General features: G+C 27.4%; 1 protein-coding gene across 1 annotated transcript; it reads left to right on the top strand.

The window, feature by feature from the left end:
• Positions 1-18,194: 18,194 nt before the first annotated feature.
• LOC129287966 (RING-H2 finger protein ATL70-like) lies at positions 18,195-18,720 on the top strand. The gene has a single exon (XM_054924265.1). It carries the CDS (start codon positions 18,202-18,204, stop codon positions 18,637-18,639), a length of 438 nt encoding a protein of 145 aa, XP_054780240.1. The 5' UTR covers positions 18,195-18,201; the 3' UTR covers positions 18,640-18,720.
• The last annotated feature ends 1,172 nt before the right edge of the window (positions 18,721-19,892 follow it).

The following is a 19,892-nucleotide window of genomic DNA, read 5'->3' as shown; positions in this document are numbered from 1 at the left end:
CGGACCCTCTTCTCCTCCTCCTCCTCCTTCCTTGTTGCAGCGCTGTTCACCTTGCCTTAGTCTTGCTATCAGCCGTCGTCGGTCGTCGATGCTGGTATGGGTTTATAGGAGTCTTATTCTCTCTTTTCTTTTATATATGCTGGTTGTTTTGGTGACTGAAAGAGGAAGTTTTATTTTAGCTACAGCTTTGTTAGATGAGTTTTGCTTGAAGTTTTATTTTCTGAAATTCCGTTTAGTGGAAGCACGACAGATTGGGTGCTTTAATTGTACGTTCAAGCCTAATCTTCTCTTCCTTGCGTCAGTCATGAGTGAGTTTTGTGAATCTGGGTTGTTGCTGGAATTTTTATTTATTTTCTTCTGAATCAACTGTTGTGAGTACAAAGGAGAGCTTACTTTTCAAACAAACTTAAATTGAAAACTTGGTAACTCATTCTAGTTAAGCAATTGACGTAATGATGTCTTAAGCAATTTGGTTACCCAAGGAAGGAAATTGATTTAAATGTTGTTCTTTTTTTTAGGATTTAAATTGTTTTTTTAATAAAGAAGTGTATTTGGGAAGCATATCAAATTTAAATGCTGATGATTGGAAAATTTTTTAGAATGATATTTAAAGAGTAGGACTGTTATTGTATGGTTGCTCCTCAAATTTGATTTCTGTTCTGTCTCTCTCTTTCTATGTATATTTGATCTAGTAGGTAATTTACACATTTGGACATGGAATTGCAAATTATGATTTGAAATTTGACTGCTTTTTGCTGTTGCCCATGTCCATTGTTAGTTTAGCTTTAAGTGAGATCTAATCAAGCTTTTGATACTTGAATTTATGATGTGGTTTGTTCTATGTGATAATTGGATTTAATGCTTAATATTTAGTAAAGCGTCTGCCCAATGTTTCATTTTTTTTTTTTGGGGATGGTTATCTTAGTTGGTGTGTGATTGGGATTGGTGAATCTACAAATATTAGGTTGCATATTGACTTAAAAGAGATTAACAATCCAGCGATGCATAGGTAGCATGATCTTCAATTCTTCTCCTTATTACTCATTCTTGAGTTGTAAACGGTATCATCAATAGAAGTCTAGGCAGTTTGGAAAGGCAATGGCATATTGGAGTTTCGTGCTCATTCTTGTAAATTAATTACCCAGTTTGGATAGTTGTCAGTTGTGATTTGTGAATGGGAGTGGAGGAGTTTTATATTGGCTTGGCTCTGTGGAATGTTGATGAATATGTGTATCTGCAAAGGTTAGGCTACATTGAGATAAGAATTTTGGAACACAGCAAAGCTTCTTTTCTTAAATTATGTATTTGGGAATATCTTAGGCAAATGAATAGCATCTCAATTAAATTGTACACAAAATTCCTTTTTGTCAAATATTGTTTAAGCATATTCACATGTATACTGGTATAATTTTATTTCTAATATAGGTTATTGTGATTGGATTGAGTCTGAATATATATACTAATTGGTTTTTAGAGGAAGAGCTAGAATTATCCTATCATTGAACATTCTTGTCTATTTAATATACTGATGATGATTGATTTTATGACTTAATGGTTGATTAAACATTATGATCCATGCATGGAAAAGTTGGAAGAATTTCTTGAATACAAAATATGATTAGTTTTGTTGGGAAAAGAAAATTTATTTATTTATTTTAAAATGATTTTTGGTTGATGAAGTCATGCATGGATTTTTTTTAAAAGGAGATTATGAAAGGTGATTTTGAAAGGATTGATGTTTTAAAAGGATCACGCGAGTTTGATATTGATAATAAAAAATTTTATCTTGAAAATGATTATTTTCTCACATATTTGAAAATTGTTTTCAAGGGATTGATTTCAAAACGCTAGTCAATTCCGTTAGTTCTTAATGCACCTTGTTTAAAACCTTGCTAGCTAATTATTTGTGAGCTTTGCACTCATGCTTGTTACTCGTGAACATTGTTTCTCATGTTTATTATTTGTAGGCTTCATACTTGCACTTGTTTTGTGACTTCTAGTTGCAGTTAATTATTTCATGATTTTAAGCTGCGCTTGTTAGTTATTTACCCTCGTAGACTCTATATCTATGCTTATTGGTTATTTACCCTCATGAATTGTTTGTCCATACTTGTTATCCATTTTGATTAGTCCTACTAAAGAATGAGTTTCAAAATTTATTTCTTTTAAAATGATTATGTGAAACAAGTGGTTATTTTTCTTCCTTTAGGGATTCTATATATATTGAGTTATACTTAATTGGTTAAAACAGATGTTGTAACTTAAAAATGAAACTTGATTGTTTTGTAATCATTATTCGAGAATATATAAGTTCATATATTTATATAGAATTGTTTGGTATATGAGATATGTGCTCCTGTTACTTTAAATGGTTATCTTTAATAAATTCATAAACGTTGCCACATTCTCTGTTTATAAATCTATTCAATCTTTCAAAATAAATAAATAAATGTTAAGCAGTCCCATTTATTTTGATCTAGTGATTTCTGAATTTGATGTTATATTCTCGGTTGGGTTCAGTCAGCCAATGTTGCTGCCCTTTTCTATTTATTATAGTCAAGTTCTATGATATTTTGTTATTTCTATTTAGGGATTGATGATTTATGATGTTGATGAAAATATTTTGATTCCAGGATTTAGAGATTATACTATATTACATTGAATTATTCTTCTTTCAATTGTGTATATAATTTCTTGAAATTAGTTATATGCATTCGCTTAATTTTTATTATGGGGACATTATTCATTTAAAAAAAAAATGGCTTCAAGTAGATTAGTTGAACTTGCATCTCAAGATGATCATTGAACGGCTTTATCACTAATTCGAGGAGGAAGAACTATTTTTGGACAAATTCCAACTCAGAAGTAATTTTAACCTTATATTAATTTGACGGTCTGTCCTAGGTGTTCCACATAGGTTATATGCAAGGTCCTTGCTTTCTTGAACTATGGTGTATAACCATTGTTTAGTGTAGAGCTCTAATTCAATTAAATTGTATTGTATTGATTCCATTGTTATAAAACCTTCAGAGGATTCATTTATAGAGTAAACTTTGCCAAATTTTCTTCAAAAGCTTTTGACCTTTGTTAAATGATATACATGTATGATTAAAAACAATTTTGTAGTTTTTAGGCTTAAGGGATATGGCTTTCTCCTGAGCTTGCCACACCTTTATTTTTGGGGTGTGACACTGTTGCTTCCATTACTTAACCACCAATGAAGATCTTAGACAAATGATGAGACACACACACACACACAGAGGGGGGGGGGAGAGAGAGAGAGAGAGAGAGGGATTGCTCGTGTGCTCTTCGTTCGTTGGTGTCCATGGTACTTATAGACCTCACTGGGATACAATAATACAATAAATTCTGTGTCTATGACTATGAAATCACATTTGTCTTAGAGCTAAATTTATTTACAGAATGGACACTTTTTTTTTAATTTACGGTTCTATCAAACAAGTTTTTTACTTAGTTATACTTCCTCATGTCCTAAATATAAGATCTTTTTTTTTACAGAATATTATGAATAAAAATATATAGTTATAACTAGGTAACAACCTTAAGTTTTTTTTTCTAAAAAAATTATACTCTTTTTTTCAAATCCACCACTATTCAATTTTATTGCAAAAAAAATGAGATAATGAATATATACTCTATTTTTTCACCCACTTTTATATAAATTGAATGAGATATATTTAAGACAGAAGGAGTATTATTTAAAAATATGAAAATTATATTTATCCAATTATATAACATATTGATGGATGTGTCCAATTGTGCTAACATTTGTGGGAAAATTGGTCACGAGAATTAAGAAGTTCAATTATTTGGATATAATTTTTAAATGTTGAAATAAAGTCCACAGAGGACTATGGTCTTAAAAAATATATAATTTATAGAAAATATCACAATACCATTCTCTTGCCTTCTTTTTCAAAGTTCAGATGATTGAAATTTCCTGATGACTTCTGAAGACCAATACAAAATATATATATATATATATATATTGATATTTTCAAATCCATGTTATCCTTTCAAGATTATGGTCCTTTCTCCTGGTTTTATTTTCCCTTCTGTCACAATCCTCCCAAGTGAGAAATGACAACGTTTTTCTTCGGATTCGAGGAATCAACAATAGAGTGGAAATATGTTGGGTCAAACCAGGTTTTAATTTGGCCAAATAGGCTGAGCTTTTGTAGGAGATTGGTAGTTTGAGTTTAGCCTATAGTTCATATAAAATTTTTTTCAAGGCTCATGCTTGAGTTTATTTAAAGTTTGGCCTGATCTGAAAACCTATTTAAAAACCTACTTAAAAGTATGCCTTTTAAATATACTTATATTATAAGCTTTAAAGATCTTGTATAAGTTTTAGAATTATTAAACATAACAATAAAGTAACAACATTAAATTCAATACATGCATGAGTCCAATCTAATTGAAAAAATGACAATAAAATCTCTTTGAATTATATAAATGACATTCTGATCCCTTGAAATGTCATAATTCCTCTGAAGCCCTTAGGAATTTTTTTATCATTAAGAAATTAATATAAATGATTAAATTACCTTTAATTCAAACTTCCAAAATGCTGTTAAATTCTTGTGATTTTTAAAAAAATTGTGAATCTTAAAACAAAACTTGTGAATGGCAATTGACATTTGTAATATTTGAAGAATATCAGGATTTTAAATGTAAACTTAGAAATTGTTGTTGAATTTTTGTGATTTTAAGAAGAAAATTTGTAAATCTTAGAACAAAACTTGTGAATGGCAATTGATATTTGAATTAAGGGTAATTTAGTTATTTATATTAATTCCTTAATAACAAAAAAGTCCTTAAGGACTTCAGGAGAATTATAACATTTTGAGGGACCAAAATATTATTTATATAATTTAAAGAGATTTTATTGTTATTTTTCTTTGAAAAATTAAACATAACCAAGCAACTAGAAATGAAAAGGAACATATTGATAAAATATCAAATGGTGAAACCAATATATTTTAAATTTATCATACAAAAGATAATAAGAAAACATAAGTAAAGAAGAACTGTCTAATGCTTTTGAGTTTTGATATAGAAGAAGAATAAGAAGGGACTAAAGAAAGGGGATGGAATTGATTATATTCAAATTTTTAAATTAAATATTGTATATTACATATTATGTACACATAATATATTATATAATAATGTATACGTAAATAGACTAGCCTATAACATTCAAAGGCTAGGCCCTATTAAAAATAAGGCTGATCTAAATCTAGCATAGCCTATTTAAGTAAATAGACTTGGCTTGAAATAAGCCAACCTGTAGGTCCCTGATAAGGATCTGACTTACTTTCACCCTTAATAACATGACATGAGTAGAGTGATGTCAAGCTAATAACTTAATTATTTTTAAATTTTTTATATAATATCTTTCTACAATACAATTAATAATTATATGTGTAAAAATTTTTGAGCTATTGATTTTTTTTTTGGTAAAGTATCCTACTTCTCATTTCTATTATAGGATGTCTTCAAGAAAGATTTTTCAGTTCTTAATATAAAGCGTGTAATAAGATATTAATTACATTTTGTTCACCATGCTATCTTTATTTAAACTCATTAACTACATATGAAATAGAATATAATACAAATTTAAAAAATTTTCATTTTAACATGGATAAAATTGGAAGTTCATTCTATTTTGAAACAAAATTAATGACTTTACTATATTTTCTTGATTCTAATGAAGTAGTTAGAGGTTCTTTATGATAAAGATAGAGGGAGTACATTTTAGAGTAACATTAACTAATATAGAAAATATCTTATATATTTTGGACATTTTGGAGTAAGTACTTCTAACTATCTCACCCAAATTAATAAGAAATAGTGAAATCATTAAAATGGTCTAAAAATGAAATAACTCTTTTGGTTTAACGCTACTTAGAAAATGAATTGAAAAGAGAAGACAAGTTCTCAGAACTTGTAATAAAGGGTGGTTTTTATAAAACAGCCAATTAATGTTCCGTTTTTAAATCCAAAGTAACTAATATATATAATCATTAATTTATTTTAAAAAAATGACTAATATATAGGTTCGAAGTGAGTGCAAGATAACTTTAAAAATGCTACTTTATCCAAATAGGGTAATGTGTAATATTTACGTGTTTTCAATCTTCTTTCATAAATGCATGATCAAGTATGTGTTTGGATTAAAAAAAATTCACTACTAAGGTTAGAGTAAATTGAGGATAGAAAAAAAGTTTGTAACTTTAATGTGATTTATGTCTGAATATCTTTTTTTCAAAAATCAGTTGAATAAATTAAAATTTATTTGAATGATTTGATTTAAAAGTCAGTTTATATATAATAATAATAAAAATAAATGTGAATTTTCTTGTATATACTTTTGCAACTAGTTTAATATTTTTTAAAAAAGTATTGAATTTAAAATTATAATTTTTAAAAAAGTAGATTACAAAATATAAAATACATTGATAAATAAAAATATTAATTTTAAAAAGGTAGAATGAAAATGTAAAATTTAAAATATTCAATTATGAAAAGTTAAATAAATTCTTAAATTAAAAAATTTAACATGTAAATAGATAAAAAAATACACATACTTTTTGTATTTTTTTAAAAGAAAACTTATATACTTAATGTTCTTAATTCTAATTAAATAAAGACATGTGAAATTTTTATAAATTATTTATTTTATAAATTTTTATTATTAATATTATTGACATATTAAAATTCACTTGTCTTGATTTAATTAAATAAAGCTAAGTGCATAAGTGTTGCATTTTCTTTTAATTCTTATTTTTTACCAGCTTCTTTTAATTATGAATTTTTTTTCTAAATTCAATCGCTCTCACTTCTCTCCTCACAAGCCCAACACCCCTCACAAACCCTACATCAATTCTCCCTCCTCATACCAAATCGCACATCACTCCCTTCAACAATAATTATCTTCTTCTTATGAGGGCGAAGGATTTGCACATAGAAATTATGACACAGAATATTCAGATACAAAGTGAGGTTGAACAATTTTAATTGACTCTAAATAATCATGCACACTCATGCTCAGCCTTAATCTGAAATTTCTAAAGATCTCGACCTGTCCACATCAACACCGCTGTCCTCCACCGGACTCATCTTTGTCATTCTCTCTTCCTCCATTCCTAAACGCCATCTCCCAAATCCACATTGTCAAGCCATCCCTCGTTAGTGTTGTTGTTTAGATCTATGCTCATCCTCACATGTGAGGTGAAGACTAAAGACAAAACAAAGAAGAGATTAGTAGCGATCAGGAGGTGAAGATAAAAAGGAGGGAGAATCTGTTACCAACATTCTACCCACTGACCATCAAAAAGCTCACTCACCTACACTACTAGAAAAATGTAAATTAGCGAGAAAATTTAGAGAGGGATCGTCTATTCCTCTCTAAAATACCAAGTTAGCGAGAAAATTAACGAGGGATGTTGATTTCGTAGCTTGACTTAAAATTAGCGAGGGACTGTCAATCCCTCTCTAAAATAAGAGAATTAGCGAGGAAAATAACGAGAAACTATCAATCCCTTTCTAAAATAAGAGAATTAGCGAGGAAAATAGCGAGAGACTGTCAATCCCTCTCTAAAATAAGAGAATTAGTGAAGAAAATAGTGAGAGACTGCTAATCTCTCTCTAAAATAAGATAATTAGCGAGGGATTTAATGAGAAATTCTATCCCTAGCTAATTATTACAAAAAAAATTAACTTTTGACAATGACTTGTAATGATACATTTAATTATTTTCATTTAAAAATGATAATTAAATTTAAAAATTAACTAAAATATTCATAATAAAATTATTTAATATTTTCTTTATTTTAAGTTAATTTTAATTAATAAAATAATATTTTATTAAAAATATAATATAAATAATAATTTAAATAAAATATAAAATATTTTTAACATATTAATAATTGAAAATAAAATTTAATATGTATATGTGTTTATTTTTATAATATATTATTTGATATATTTATGTAGTTAAATAATATATATATATATATACATATTTAATTTCTTATATAATAATTGCAGGTGCTTTTCAGTTCAACTGGCAAAGAAGGAGAGTATAAAGCTTGGAAGGTATGAGATCAAAAGTTCAAACCTTGGCTTTGGCATAAATATGATGAATATATGATATGGTAAGGAGCAAGTGACATGGTGCAAGGTGGATAATGACGTGTCATGAGTTGTCGCACATGTGGTGGGTGATAGGGCACAGGATAGTAGGTGACATGATGATTGTCAAAGCATGAGGTTGTTAGTGATATGTCACAAGTTGACATTACACATGGCGGGTGATGTGGCATAATTATTTTTAAATATAAACATATTTAGTGAGGGATTAGTGGTGGACTAATTCCTAACTAAAGTTATCAAATTTTGAATAGTAGTAGAGAGTGATTAGCAAGGGATTCAATCCCTAGCTAATTTTAGCGAGGGATTGAATCTCTCCCTAAATCCCTCACTAATTAGCGAGAAAAATACAATTTCTTGCTAAATTTAGCGAGTCCTTTTTTAGCAATAAATTTAGCGAGGGATAAAATTCTTGGCTAAAATACAATTTAACTATGAAAAATGGCATTTAGTGAGAGATTCATCCCTCGCTAAATTTCATTTTTCTAGTAGTGCTAGCTTCACCTCAAACACTTGTTTATGGTCTACTGCTCGTTTAGTTTTTGGATAAAGGTGCATTTTTGCTCTTGAAGTATTTTTCAAGAAGCACCCAATATCCAAACATTTTTGTTGGAATAATTCTGCCTTTCAAGTTACTTAAATGGAGTATTTTTGCTCTTTCCATCAAATTTTTTAATGGTCAACATGTGAGGTGAACATTAAAAATTTGACGAAAAGTGCAAAAATGCTCCGTTTTAATAACTTTAAGGGCAAAATTACTTTAACAAAAATGTTAGGATGTTGGGTGTTAGATGCTCTTTGAAAAATACTTCAAGGGCAAAAATGCACATTAACCCTTAGTTTTTTTTTTTTTTTTTGGTTTCAAAACAAGATATATGGAAAATGGCGCATCACGTGCAACACAATCCGTCTAGAATTTAATATCATATTTAAAGTTTTTATTTTATATTTATTAAAATAAAATTATAAAAATTTTAATAAATATATTTTATCATCAATCTAGATAATTTATATTTAATTTGAATAGCCTACATTTAATATTAAAATTTTTATAAATTTATTATATAAATTTACTCTAAATGATTTAAATTTAAAATTTTTAACTTCTAATTTTTTTAAATTTTTGAAAATTTTCAGTTATCAATATTTTTAATATTGTAGCTACTAAAATAAAATTATAAAAAATTTAATATTAAATTTAAACTGTCCAAAATACATTTGAATAATCAATTTATAAGAATTCTAAAACTTGTAATATTAATTAGACTATTTAAATTAAATATATATTGCTCAAATTGGTGATAAACATGTTTATAAAAATTTTTAGATTTTTTATAAATTATATTTATTATTTTAATAAATATAAAATAAAACTTTAAATTTGGACGTCCAAATTAAATTCTGGATAGTTCAAATCTTATCATCTCTGATGATGATCTTCGTTGTAGTGATGAGCACCGAAACTTCCAACTTGTATTAATTAGGATAAAAAAGTATTTAAAAATGGTAGGAGATGTCCTTGTGCTCTCGTGAATGCATGATTGAGTTTCTTGTTTCATAGGTAACGCATGGGAATTGAGCACCATGTGCAACTTGTACTAGTCCTTTGTAATGCAAATTTTGTTTTATATAACGTGTTGTATAGTAAAATTTGATGTTAATTAAAATAATCTCCCTTGCATATATAAAAATAGATGAATGAATTGAAGTTTATCAAAATTAAAAACCCACCTGCAGTCACTTTCACCCATTATAATCGCACCCACTCATCTTCTTTCTACTCATTCTAACCCATTATTGCGCCTAAACGGCATAGTTGCTGCCATAAATGTAACACCTCACTTGCTAAAACATTTTTAAACAATATCTACTGTGATAATGAAATCTAAAACCAGTAAAAATATTTATTATGATAGAAAATTTTTAAATCTAATAAAAATATTCAAATATATTTTTCCAAAATACATACTCTCTACCATAGTAAAAAAATATCTTATTGTGATAATTAAAATTAAAAATCAACCTGAAATTAGAATTTAAAAAAATACATTAACAAAAGGGAGAGTGACAAAGAGGTCCCAAAAAAACTAATTAATTCAAGTTAGATCTTAAGTGGCAAACTCCAAAAATTTATAACTCAATCTCTTGGTGTGCCATGGTTAAATCAAAACGTTGGTTGTTAACAGCAGTTCCATTGACCCTTGGTGTGCTACGGTTAAATCCTAGCTAGCTTGGCAATTCGTGAGCATCGTACTCATGCTTGTTATTCATGGGTTTCATACTTGCATTTATTTTGTAGCTCTTGCCATGCTTATTTCGTGACTTTAAGCTAGGCTTTACTAGTTAGTTACTCTCGTGGACTGTGCATCTATGGTTGATTAGCTATTTATCTTCGTAGATTATGTTCACACTTGTTATTCATTTTGACAAAGTCCTGCCAAAGAAAATTTTGAAATTATTGTTTTAAAACTAATCCCATTAATAAGCCAGCTTTTATGAATGGATTTCTTTATAATGAGCAATGCATCTCTTAACTATTTGATACAATCTTGATAGTTAGAATTTAGAATATGATTGTTGTGTTATCATCAAGAGGATGTTTGTGGATCAAATGTTTAAATGAATTTATTTTTATTTGATGTACGAACTCTTGCTATTGTAAATAACAGTTTTTGTTAAACTCATGCTATTCCATTTATATTTTTTTATTTCCTTTAATTTTAAATTTGGGATGTTATTCATTGTAGAAATATTTTTTATCTTAGATATTTATTGAGATGTTTTGTCGTTGGAATTAATGGAGTGAAAGAATTATTTTAGGAAAATCTTATTTGATGTACATTGAACTTTATATTAATTTAATGATTTAGTCCTAGGTGCTCCACATTGGCTATAGGTAGGATTCTCATCTTTCTTATAAGATTGCATATTTCTTGGTAAGGAGCGAAGCTCCTTTGTTTGAAATGTTGTTCTTCTTTGTTGTTGATAAATTTTGGGAATTCTCATTTTTAAGAAAGATTTTGCTGAAATTTTTGTAGGAAATTATGAATTTTGTTTGCATGAAAAATATTGAAAAGAAAATAATAATTCTATTTCTATATTAAATGTGTTTATGCTTAAAAACTTAAAGTTTCTTAAGTTAAGGCTTATGAGATATGAGTTTTGTATATATATATCTCATGCCTGTCACACCTTATATTTTGGGGCATGACACTTTCAAATAATTAATTAATATGGAGGACATTATTTATAAAAATATTAATTGCTACATAGATTTAATTTTGAAAAATAATTTATAAATAGGATCATGTAAGGTTTCTAGAGAATAACATATAAATTGCATAGGAAGAAGTATTCCAAATATAAGATATTTGATAAACCTAAAGTATTAGTTTTTCGTCCTAATTTATAAGACAATTTTGAAAGTGATTTTTGTTTCAAAATATAAGAAAATTTAATAATGATAAGGTTTAATTAAATATACTTTTCAATATTACCCTTCCCTTCTTATTATATTATTTCTCTAAGGTAATTAATTGAAGGGTATTTTTAAAAATTTATATTTATCTTTTGAAAAAATAATATTGTAAGATGTCTTTAATAAGATTTATTAGTATGCATAATTTTATAAAAAAATTATCTTATAAATTGAGATGAAGGGAGTATAAGATACTCTTTGGATTATTAATTGCCTTTTTTTTTTTTAGAAAGCATGATATTAATACTATGATATTAATTTTGACATTATTAGAAGCAAAATTAGAAAATTGTTGTAGTTTTATATGCTTTTGAGTTTCGATTAAATAAAAAAATTTTATTGATAAGCAGAATTTGATTAAAATTATAACATTTTATATATACGAATGAAGGGAGTATTTAATTATAGTTGAATGTCTTAATATACCTAATCCGAGTCGTTAATTTTTAGGGGCATTTAGGATAAATATATTACTTATTAGTTAACAATCAGTTGTCCTAGCGGCAATATCACCTTTCTCTCTTGGAAGACGTGCTAGGTTCAAACTCAACATTGACATGATTAATGGTGTGCATGGTTGCATGTGTTTATATTTTTTATGGGAAAGGGCTGGGTTAAAGGTAAAATTTAAAGGAAAATTATATTAATTATTCTTGACATTCTACAAAATGCCAGGGAATATCAATAACTCAAGAATGAATTATGATGGAGAAGCATATGAATATTATATACCTTCAAGCTTGAGAAAGTAGTCGGTCAGACTAGTTTCATGTCTAATGTTGGGATTACAACCTCAGTTAAAATGTCTTGCAGTCTATTTTTTCATTGATGGGTTTCTCTCTACTTTTTCTCAATATTACTTTTTTATTATAAATCTAAATCATTTAAATTAAATTTGTACCTGTAAAAATTATTAAACTTAAATTATCAAATTCAATTTAACAGTCTAGATTTACAATAATTTAAGTATAAGAGGACAATTCTTTTTTTTCCCCCCATCCAGATGGTATTGTATTGAACTATGTGAATACCACTTGGGCTTGCAAAGATAGCCCCACATATTTGCTGCCCAACTTGAAACAGACAACGAGGAGGAGTTAGTATCAAAATTGAATAACCAATTAAACCATAAACATAGATATTTTCTAGGATAAGATCTACAAAGATATTTGGGAGAATAAAAAATAAATCCCATCATTATTTGAAATTAACATTATTAAGCTCAATGAACTGAAAAAATGTTTTATAAAATTAAAAGATCAAACTAAAATCTTTCATAAGATCTGAGGATTATACACTTTTACCACGGAGTTATTTTAAGAAAGTTTGTTAAATTAATACATAAATTAATATTCTAGTTTCCTACTATACGCTTGCAAGATATAATTTTATATATAATCATAAGAATAAAAAAAAATCTATTAAGGTATGTTTGAATAAAAATTAAAGCTAGTAAAGTCTGGTAATGAGATAACAAAGGAAAAATTAATTTCACCTAAACTTATTTTTTCTTTTTATAGTATGTATGATACAATACAATGAAAGAGTAAAAATAAAAGACTTCCTAATACAATACAACTCATTTTTCTTTTGTATAGTATGTATGATACAATACAACGAAAGAGTAAAAATAAAAGACTTCCTAATATTGTTTCAAATTTTTTTAAAAAAACTGATCTTTTAAAGTTCCCCACTTGAAAAAGAATGACGAGGAGAAATTTTTTCAAAATAAAATAAATATTATCTATAGATACGCCAACAAGCAATTTTCGAGCCAGTCTTAAATTAAACTTTAATAAATTAAAGTGAACAAGTGGTTTATTTAAAAATAATTATATTACTCATTGACGTTTTCTATTTAAGTGTTGACCTATTAGACTCAAATGAAGACAATAAGACCCACCGACTAAAGAAATTAAAAGATTGTGATAAATGCAAGCCAATGATCACTGAGTTCCCAAATATGAACACGAGCGTGTGAACTCGAAGAAAATAAAGGAAACGAGCTGGCTAGTTACCAAACTGCTTTTGTGTCTTTTTCTTCAGTCCTTTTCGTTAATTTTTTAATGCGTCTATTATTTTATTTTGTTGTTCTCCTCTTTTTCTTAGCCTTTGGATTATTATATGCTTTATCCACTTAATCCACAATGTTTTAGTCCGCAATGTTGACGTAGAATACTTTCAACCTGTATCACACATACTAAGAAAAAAATATTCTTTAAAAATATAATAAAAAATTAGCTTTTTTTAAAGTTTTGTCCTTATAATTTTCTATGCATAATTACTCAGCCCACATTAACTAATATAGGGGTAGATAGAAAAGATTATTTTTTTAAAACTACAAAATATCTTACATTTTAGACTAACAATAACGCCTAGAAAATGACTTACTTTATAGAAAAAAGTTTACTTAACAATTTGGCAATATTTTTTTTTTTAAACAGTTTAGGTGAGTTGGATTTGGGGAGCTCATCAGAGTCAGGACATGCCTTTAAATTTAAAGAGCACCTAAAGAGATACTTGCAATTAAATCATCCACCAACGATATCTTCACATTGATAACGAGATTTATTCCCACACCTTATGGGTTATAATCCAATTTTTTACTTACGGGACCAACTTTTATTGACAACATTTTGATACTATGAAGCCATTCTTTTGAAAGCTTATTTTCGTATCATTCTTGATTTGATTTTAGTAACTTCCGCAATTGATTTTGACATACCTTTACCATTCATGTAACAAAACCTAAATTCATATCTTTTTGTTTGTAATGTTGAAATAGTATGCTATCCATATTGGGCAGTGCCAACTGTCAAGTTAGTTAATATTGGGCCAAACTTGCCCCAATAAAAAGTGAGATATTTATTAAAAATTTTATAAATTTTTAAATAAAATCAAATTTTATTGACCCCTTCTTTAAAAATATAGTTTAGGTGAGTTGGATTTTGAGTATTTATCAAAGCCACAGTATGTCTCCAAGATCAAAGAGCACTTACAAAAATATTTACAGGTCATCGACCAACAAGGTTCTTTACATTGATAATGAGATTTGAATACATGATTTTGTAAGTTATGAGTTAAATCCTTATCAAAAGAATTATTTGGTAATAATCTTTCTTCACTAATAAAAACATAATTCACCTCATTCTAGACATATTTTGTTGAAAAACAGTTTGGATTTTATCTTTGCCAAAAAAATTAATGTTTGGATTGATAGTCACATTCTTCGACGGTCAATATTAATACTCAACATTTATTCAATATTTTTAAAATATTCAAATTATAGGAAAAAGTCTATATAATATCATAAAATCAAATATTCGGTGAGATATATAAAAAAACCTTATAAAGTCAATATTTGAAAAATCACACACACACACACGCATGTAACTTGGCACAGGGTTGGATCATTGATGTTCTGTTATTGATCTATAATTCAGAATCCGCGCGTAAACTCTGATGCAGTTTGTTGTCCTGCTCTTTTCTTTAAAAATTAACAGTGACAACGCTCTTTGAGATCAAAATATAGGACATTAATAATTAATTTATAATTTTTAAAAAATATTAGTTGAAATTTTAATTTTTTTTTTTAAAAATTGCATCTTTTCAATTATACTCTCATTAAATATCTTATATAACTATCTTGATAATGATAATTAAAATTGGAAGAATATCAATTAAGGACCATTGGAGAAAATTTATATCAGTCAATGATTATTTATTGTCAAAACTTAAATGAATAGTTATTAATTCATGTTAGTCTTTTATTAATAAGTATTTATTTAAATTTTAATAATAAATTATTATAAATTAACAACAGTTCATATGAGTTTTTTTTCATTCAAATTAAAAGATTGTGATAAATGCAAGCCAATGATCACTGAGTTCCAAAATATGAACACGAGCGCGCGAACTCGAAGAAAATAAAGGAAACGAGCTAGCTAGTTACCAAACTGCTATTGTGTCTTTTTCTTCAGTCCTTTTGGTTAATTTTTTAACGCGTCTATTATTTTATTTTGTTGTCCTCTTTTTCTTAGCCTTTGGATTATTATATGCTTTATCTACTTAATCCACAATTTTTTTTAAAGAAAAAAAACAGAAATTTAAACCGCAATGTTGAAGTAGAATACTTTCAACCTGTATCACGCACACTAAGAAAAAAATATTTTTTAAAAATATAATAAAAAATTAGCTTATTTTTTTAGTTTTGTCCTTATAATTTTCTATGCATAATTACTCAACCCACATTAACTAATATAGCGGTAGAAAAGAAGAGATTTTTTTTTTCAAACTACAAAAATATCTTACATTTAGACTAACAATAACTCCTAGAAAATAACATACTTTATGGAAAAAAGTTTACTTAACAATTTGGCAATATTTTTTTATGAAAAAAGTTTAGATGAGTTAGATCTTGAGAGCTCAGCAGGGCCAAAATATGCCTTTAAATTTAAAGAACACTTAAAGAGATACTTGCAATTAAATCATCCACTAACAATGTTTTTACATTAGCAGTGGGATTTATTCCCACACCTTGTGGGTTGTAATTCAATTTTTTACTACCTGAACCAACTTTTGTCGACAACAATTTGTCACTATGAAGCCATTCTTTTGAAAGCTTACTTTCGTATCATTCTTGATTTGATTTTAGTAACTTCCGCAATTGATTTTGACAAACCTTTACCATTCATGTAACAAAACCTAAATGCATATCTTTTTGTTTGTAATGTTCAAATAGTATGCTATCCATATTGGGCAGTGCCAACTGCCAAGCTAATTAATATTGGGCCAAAGTTGTCCCAATAAAAAGTAAGAAATTTATTAAAATTTTTGTAAATTTTTAAATAAAAACAAATTTATTGACCCTTTTTATAAAAATATATTTTACGTGAGTTGAATCTCGAGTATTCACCAAAGATAGAGTATGTCTCTAAGATTAATGAGCTCTTACAGAAATATTCACAGGTCATCGACCAACAAGGTCCTTCTATCAATAGTGGGATTTGAATATATGATGTTGTGAGTTATGGGTTAAATTCTTATCAAAAGAATTATTTGGTAATCAACTTTCTTCACTAATAAAATTTAATTCACCTCATTCAAGACATACTCCCTCCAGTCCTATTTATAGGGCAAAGAAAGAAGAATTTTTTTAGTCTTATTTATAAATCATGTCATTAAATTTTTATCACAAATTTTCTCTTTTACCCTCCATTGAATGTTGGAGAGAGAAACTATATTATTGAAATATGTATATTTAATAGGGGCAAAGTTGAAAACTTATTAAATTTTAAGATAGATTTAATGAGTTTTAAATTTTTTTTGTTGTACTAGTGAAATATGTTGAAAGTGACTTATAAAGCGACTCAATGAATATTTTATTGAAAAATAGTTTGGATTTTTTCTTTATCAAAAAAATTAATGTTTGGATTCAATGTCACATTCTTCGACCATGAATAAATACTCAACATTTATTCAATATTTTTAAAATATTTAAATTAAAGGAAAAAGTCTTTATAATAATCATAAAATCAAATATTACATGAGATATGTAAAAAACCTTATAAAGTCAATATTTATAAAATCACACGCACACACACGTGTGTAACTTGGCATGCACAGGGTTGGATCATTGATGTACTATTATTGATCTATGATTCAGAATCCGCGTAAACTCAGATGCAGTTTGCTGTCCTGCTCTTTTCTTTAAAAATTAACAGTGACAACGCTCAGATCAAAATATTGGACATTAATAATTAATTTATACTTTTTAAAAAAATATTAGTTAAAATTTTAATTTTTTTAAAAAATTCATCTTTTTAATTATATTTTTATTAAATATTTTATGTAAGTATCTTGATAATGATAATTAGAATTGAAAAAATATCAATTAAAGACCATTGAAAAAAAGTTATATCAATCAATGATTATTTATTATCAAACTCGAATAGGTAGTTATTCATTTAGATTAACCTTTTATTAACAAGTATTCATTCAGATTTTAATAATAATTTATTATAAATCAACAACAATTTGTTCGAATTTTTTTATTCAAATTTTAATAACAACTAGTTCTTAAATGATATAAACTTCTTTCATTAGTTCTTCATTGCTATTTTTTCATTAAAATTTCAATACATCATTTTTAAAAAAAATAATAATTAATAAAGTAAAAATATAATTAAAAAATAATTATAAAAAATTAAATAAAATTTTTAAAAAATATCTTATATCATGGTCAGTAATATTTCTAGAGGATTATATGCCAATCGACGAGTCTCTATTCAAAACCTTACCCAACCAATAAAACGAAACCCAGAAATTAACAAAAACGACAAAAACTATAAAGTATTCGAAACTGAAAACGACATGCAGACGTCGTCATGTCAATCATTCTCTATATATTAAAATAAACTTATAGTCAATCGAGCTTCCAATTTCTTTTTCTTCATCATTCTCACTTTGTCCGGTTCATAGACTGAACAATTATAATAAACACCTTCAACTCCCTCAGCTAGCTATAGTATTACTACCAGAATCTGACGATGAGATTCTCTTTCGTGTTTGGTGTGATCTTCTTTCTCTTAACCCTACTTTTAGCTTGTGATCGCCTTCGAAGGTACTGGTTTTGCTCAAATTCTCTGGCCGTCGGAGAAGAAAGCAGCTCCGATGGCGTCGTCGACGGCACTGATCATGAAAGCACTTTACAAAGAAACTCGAGGCCGCTTTTTTACTCCGAGGCGAAAAAGATCAGTTTCTTCAATCCTTTTTCGTCTGCTTCTTCTTCTTGTTCTTCATGTTGTTCAATCTGCTTCATGGATTATAAAGAAACTGATAAGTTGAGATTGCTTCCTAATTGTGGCCATCTTTATCACCTTCACTGTGTTGATTCATGGCTCAAGTTAAACCCTACTTGTCCCTTGTGTCGAACTTCTTCTTCTGTAGTTTCTAGGCGGGACACAGTGATCATCAGTGTTGCTTAGAAAATTAGGTTCGTTGAACAGTTCAAAATCACGAGGCGATGAACACAAATCTAGACTCTGTCTAAATCAAAATTAGACGATGCAGCTTTATCATTATTTCATTTTTATATTCTCAGTGATGATATTAGTGTTGTTTAATTAGTGGAGTAGGTGATTTTGAACAAAGGAAATCACCTGTGTGTTTGAGTAACACAATGAAAGTGGTTATCCGATCTAACAAATTTTTTAATTTTAAGAAAGTACGTTTTTCTTTTCCATTATTTGCTGAACCTGGATTGAATGTCTGAAACAGACAAATCCAAATACTTGCATATGTTTTTCTACTATAAAATGTTTTAAAAACTGGCACAAATAGGAAAGGTTAATGGTGGGTTGCCGTTCTCATAGTTTAACCAATCATATCGATAGTTGAACGGTATCAATTCTATTGTTCAAGTCGATCCGTGTTTTAAAAGATTGGTACTATAACCGGTCTTTTTTGGGACAAGGGTAATATCGTATACTTACAAAACTTTTTTTTATGTTTTGGTTAATTGCATATTTCAAGGTTCAAAAGATAGAGTCATAGAACAAAATCATCGCTCATTCGACCGAAAAGGCAAAAGCTAAAAATTGGTTTTGATTGGACGTGAAACAAGGAGGATAAAAAAGAAGAAACTTTATTTAGACATTGAGACACATTGATGAGACATTTAGACAATAGAAGAGAGAGAGAGAGAAACTTTATTTCCCTCTATTATCTTCACCAACTTTTGTTTTCTTTTTTCTGTTTTCATCATGATAATTTTTGTAAAGAAAAACAATTAAATCCTAAAATATTAAATTATCAACTGTAAGATTTTTAAATAATTTTTTAAAAATAATTTATAAATATTATAATAATATTTTTTGAAATTTAAAATAATTTATTTATAATTAAAAAATTTAAATTTATAATTATTTAAATTAATATTTTTAACTTATCAAAAAATTAAAAAACTTAACTATAATCCATCCTAATGTTTAATTCTCTCAAAAGCTTCTCTCCCTATTCCATGTGACCATGTCTCCACTCTTTATCTTTGCGTGTCAGCTTTTGCTTCCCTACATTCACCTATTTAGAAGTTCCCAATGACATCACAAAAGAACCAAGAAAAAAATAATAAAACTAAAGGCAAGGCTTAATACTCCACTTTATATATTTAATATATTTATATTAAATTAAAACATAACATATAAATCTTAATATATTAATTTAATTAATAATAAAAATT

Source organism: Prosopis cineraria, unplaced genomic scaffold (genome assembly GCF_029017545.1).
Source record: "Prosopis cineraria cultivar Desert tree isolate PC_DT_omini unplaced genomic scaffold, ASM2901754v1 PC12, whole genome shotgun sequence".
Lineage (NCBI taxonomy): Eukaryota > Viridiplantae > Streptophyta > Magnoliopsida > Fabales > Fabaceae > Prosopis > Prosopis cineraria.
This window is presented reverse-complemented; position numbering and strand designations above follow the sequence as displayed.

What these genes read in the sequence shown, in the direction of transcription:
- LOC129287966 (XM_054924265.1), top strand. Translation starts at nt 18,202, where the DNA reads ATGAGATTCTCTTTCGTGTTTGGTGTGATCTTCTTTCTCTTAACCCTA.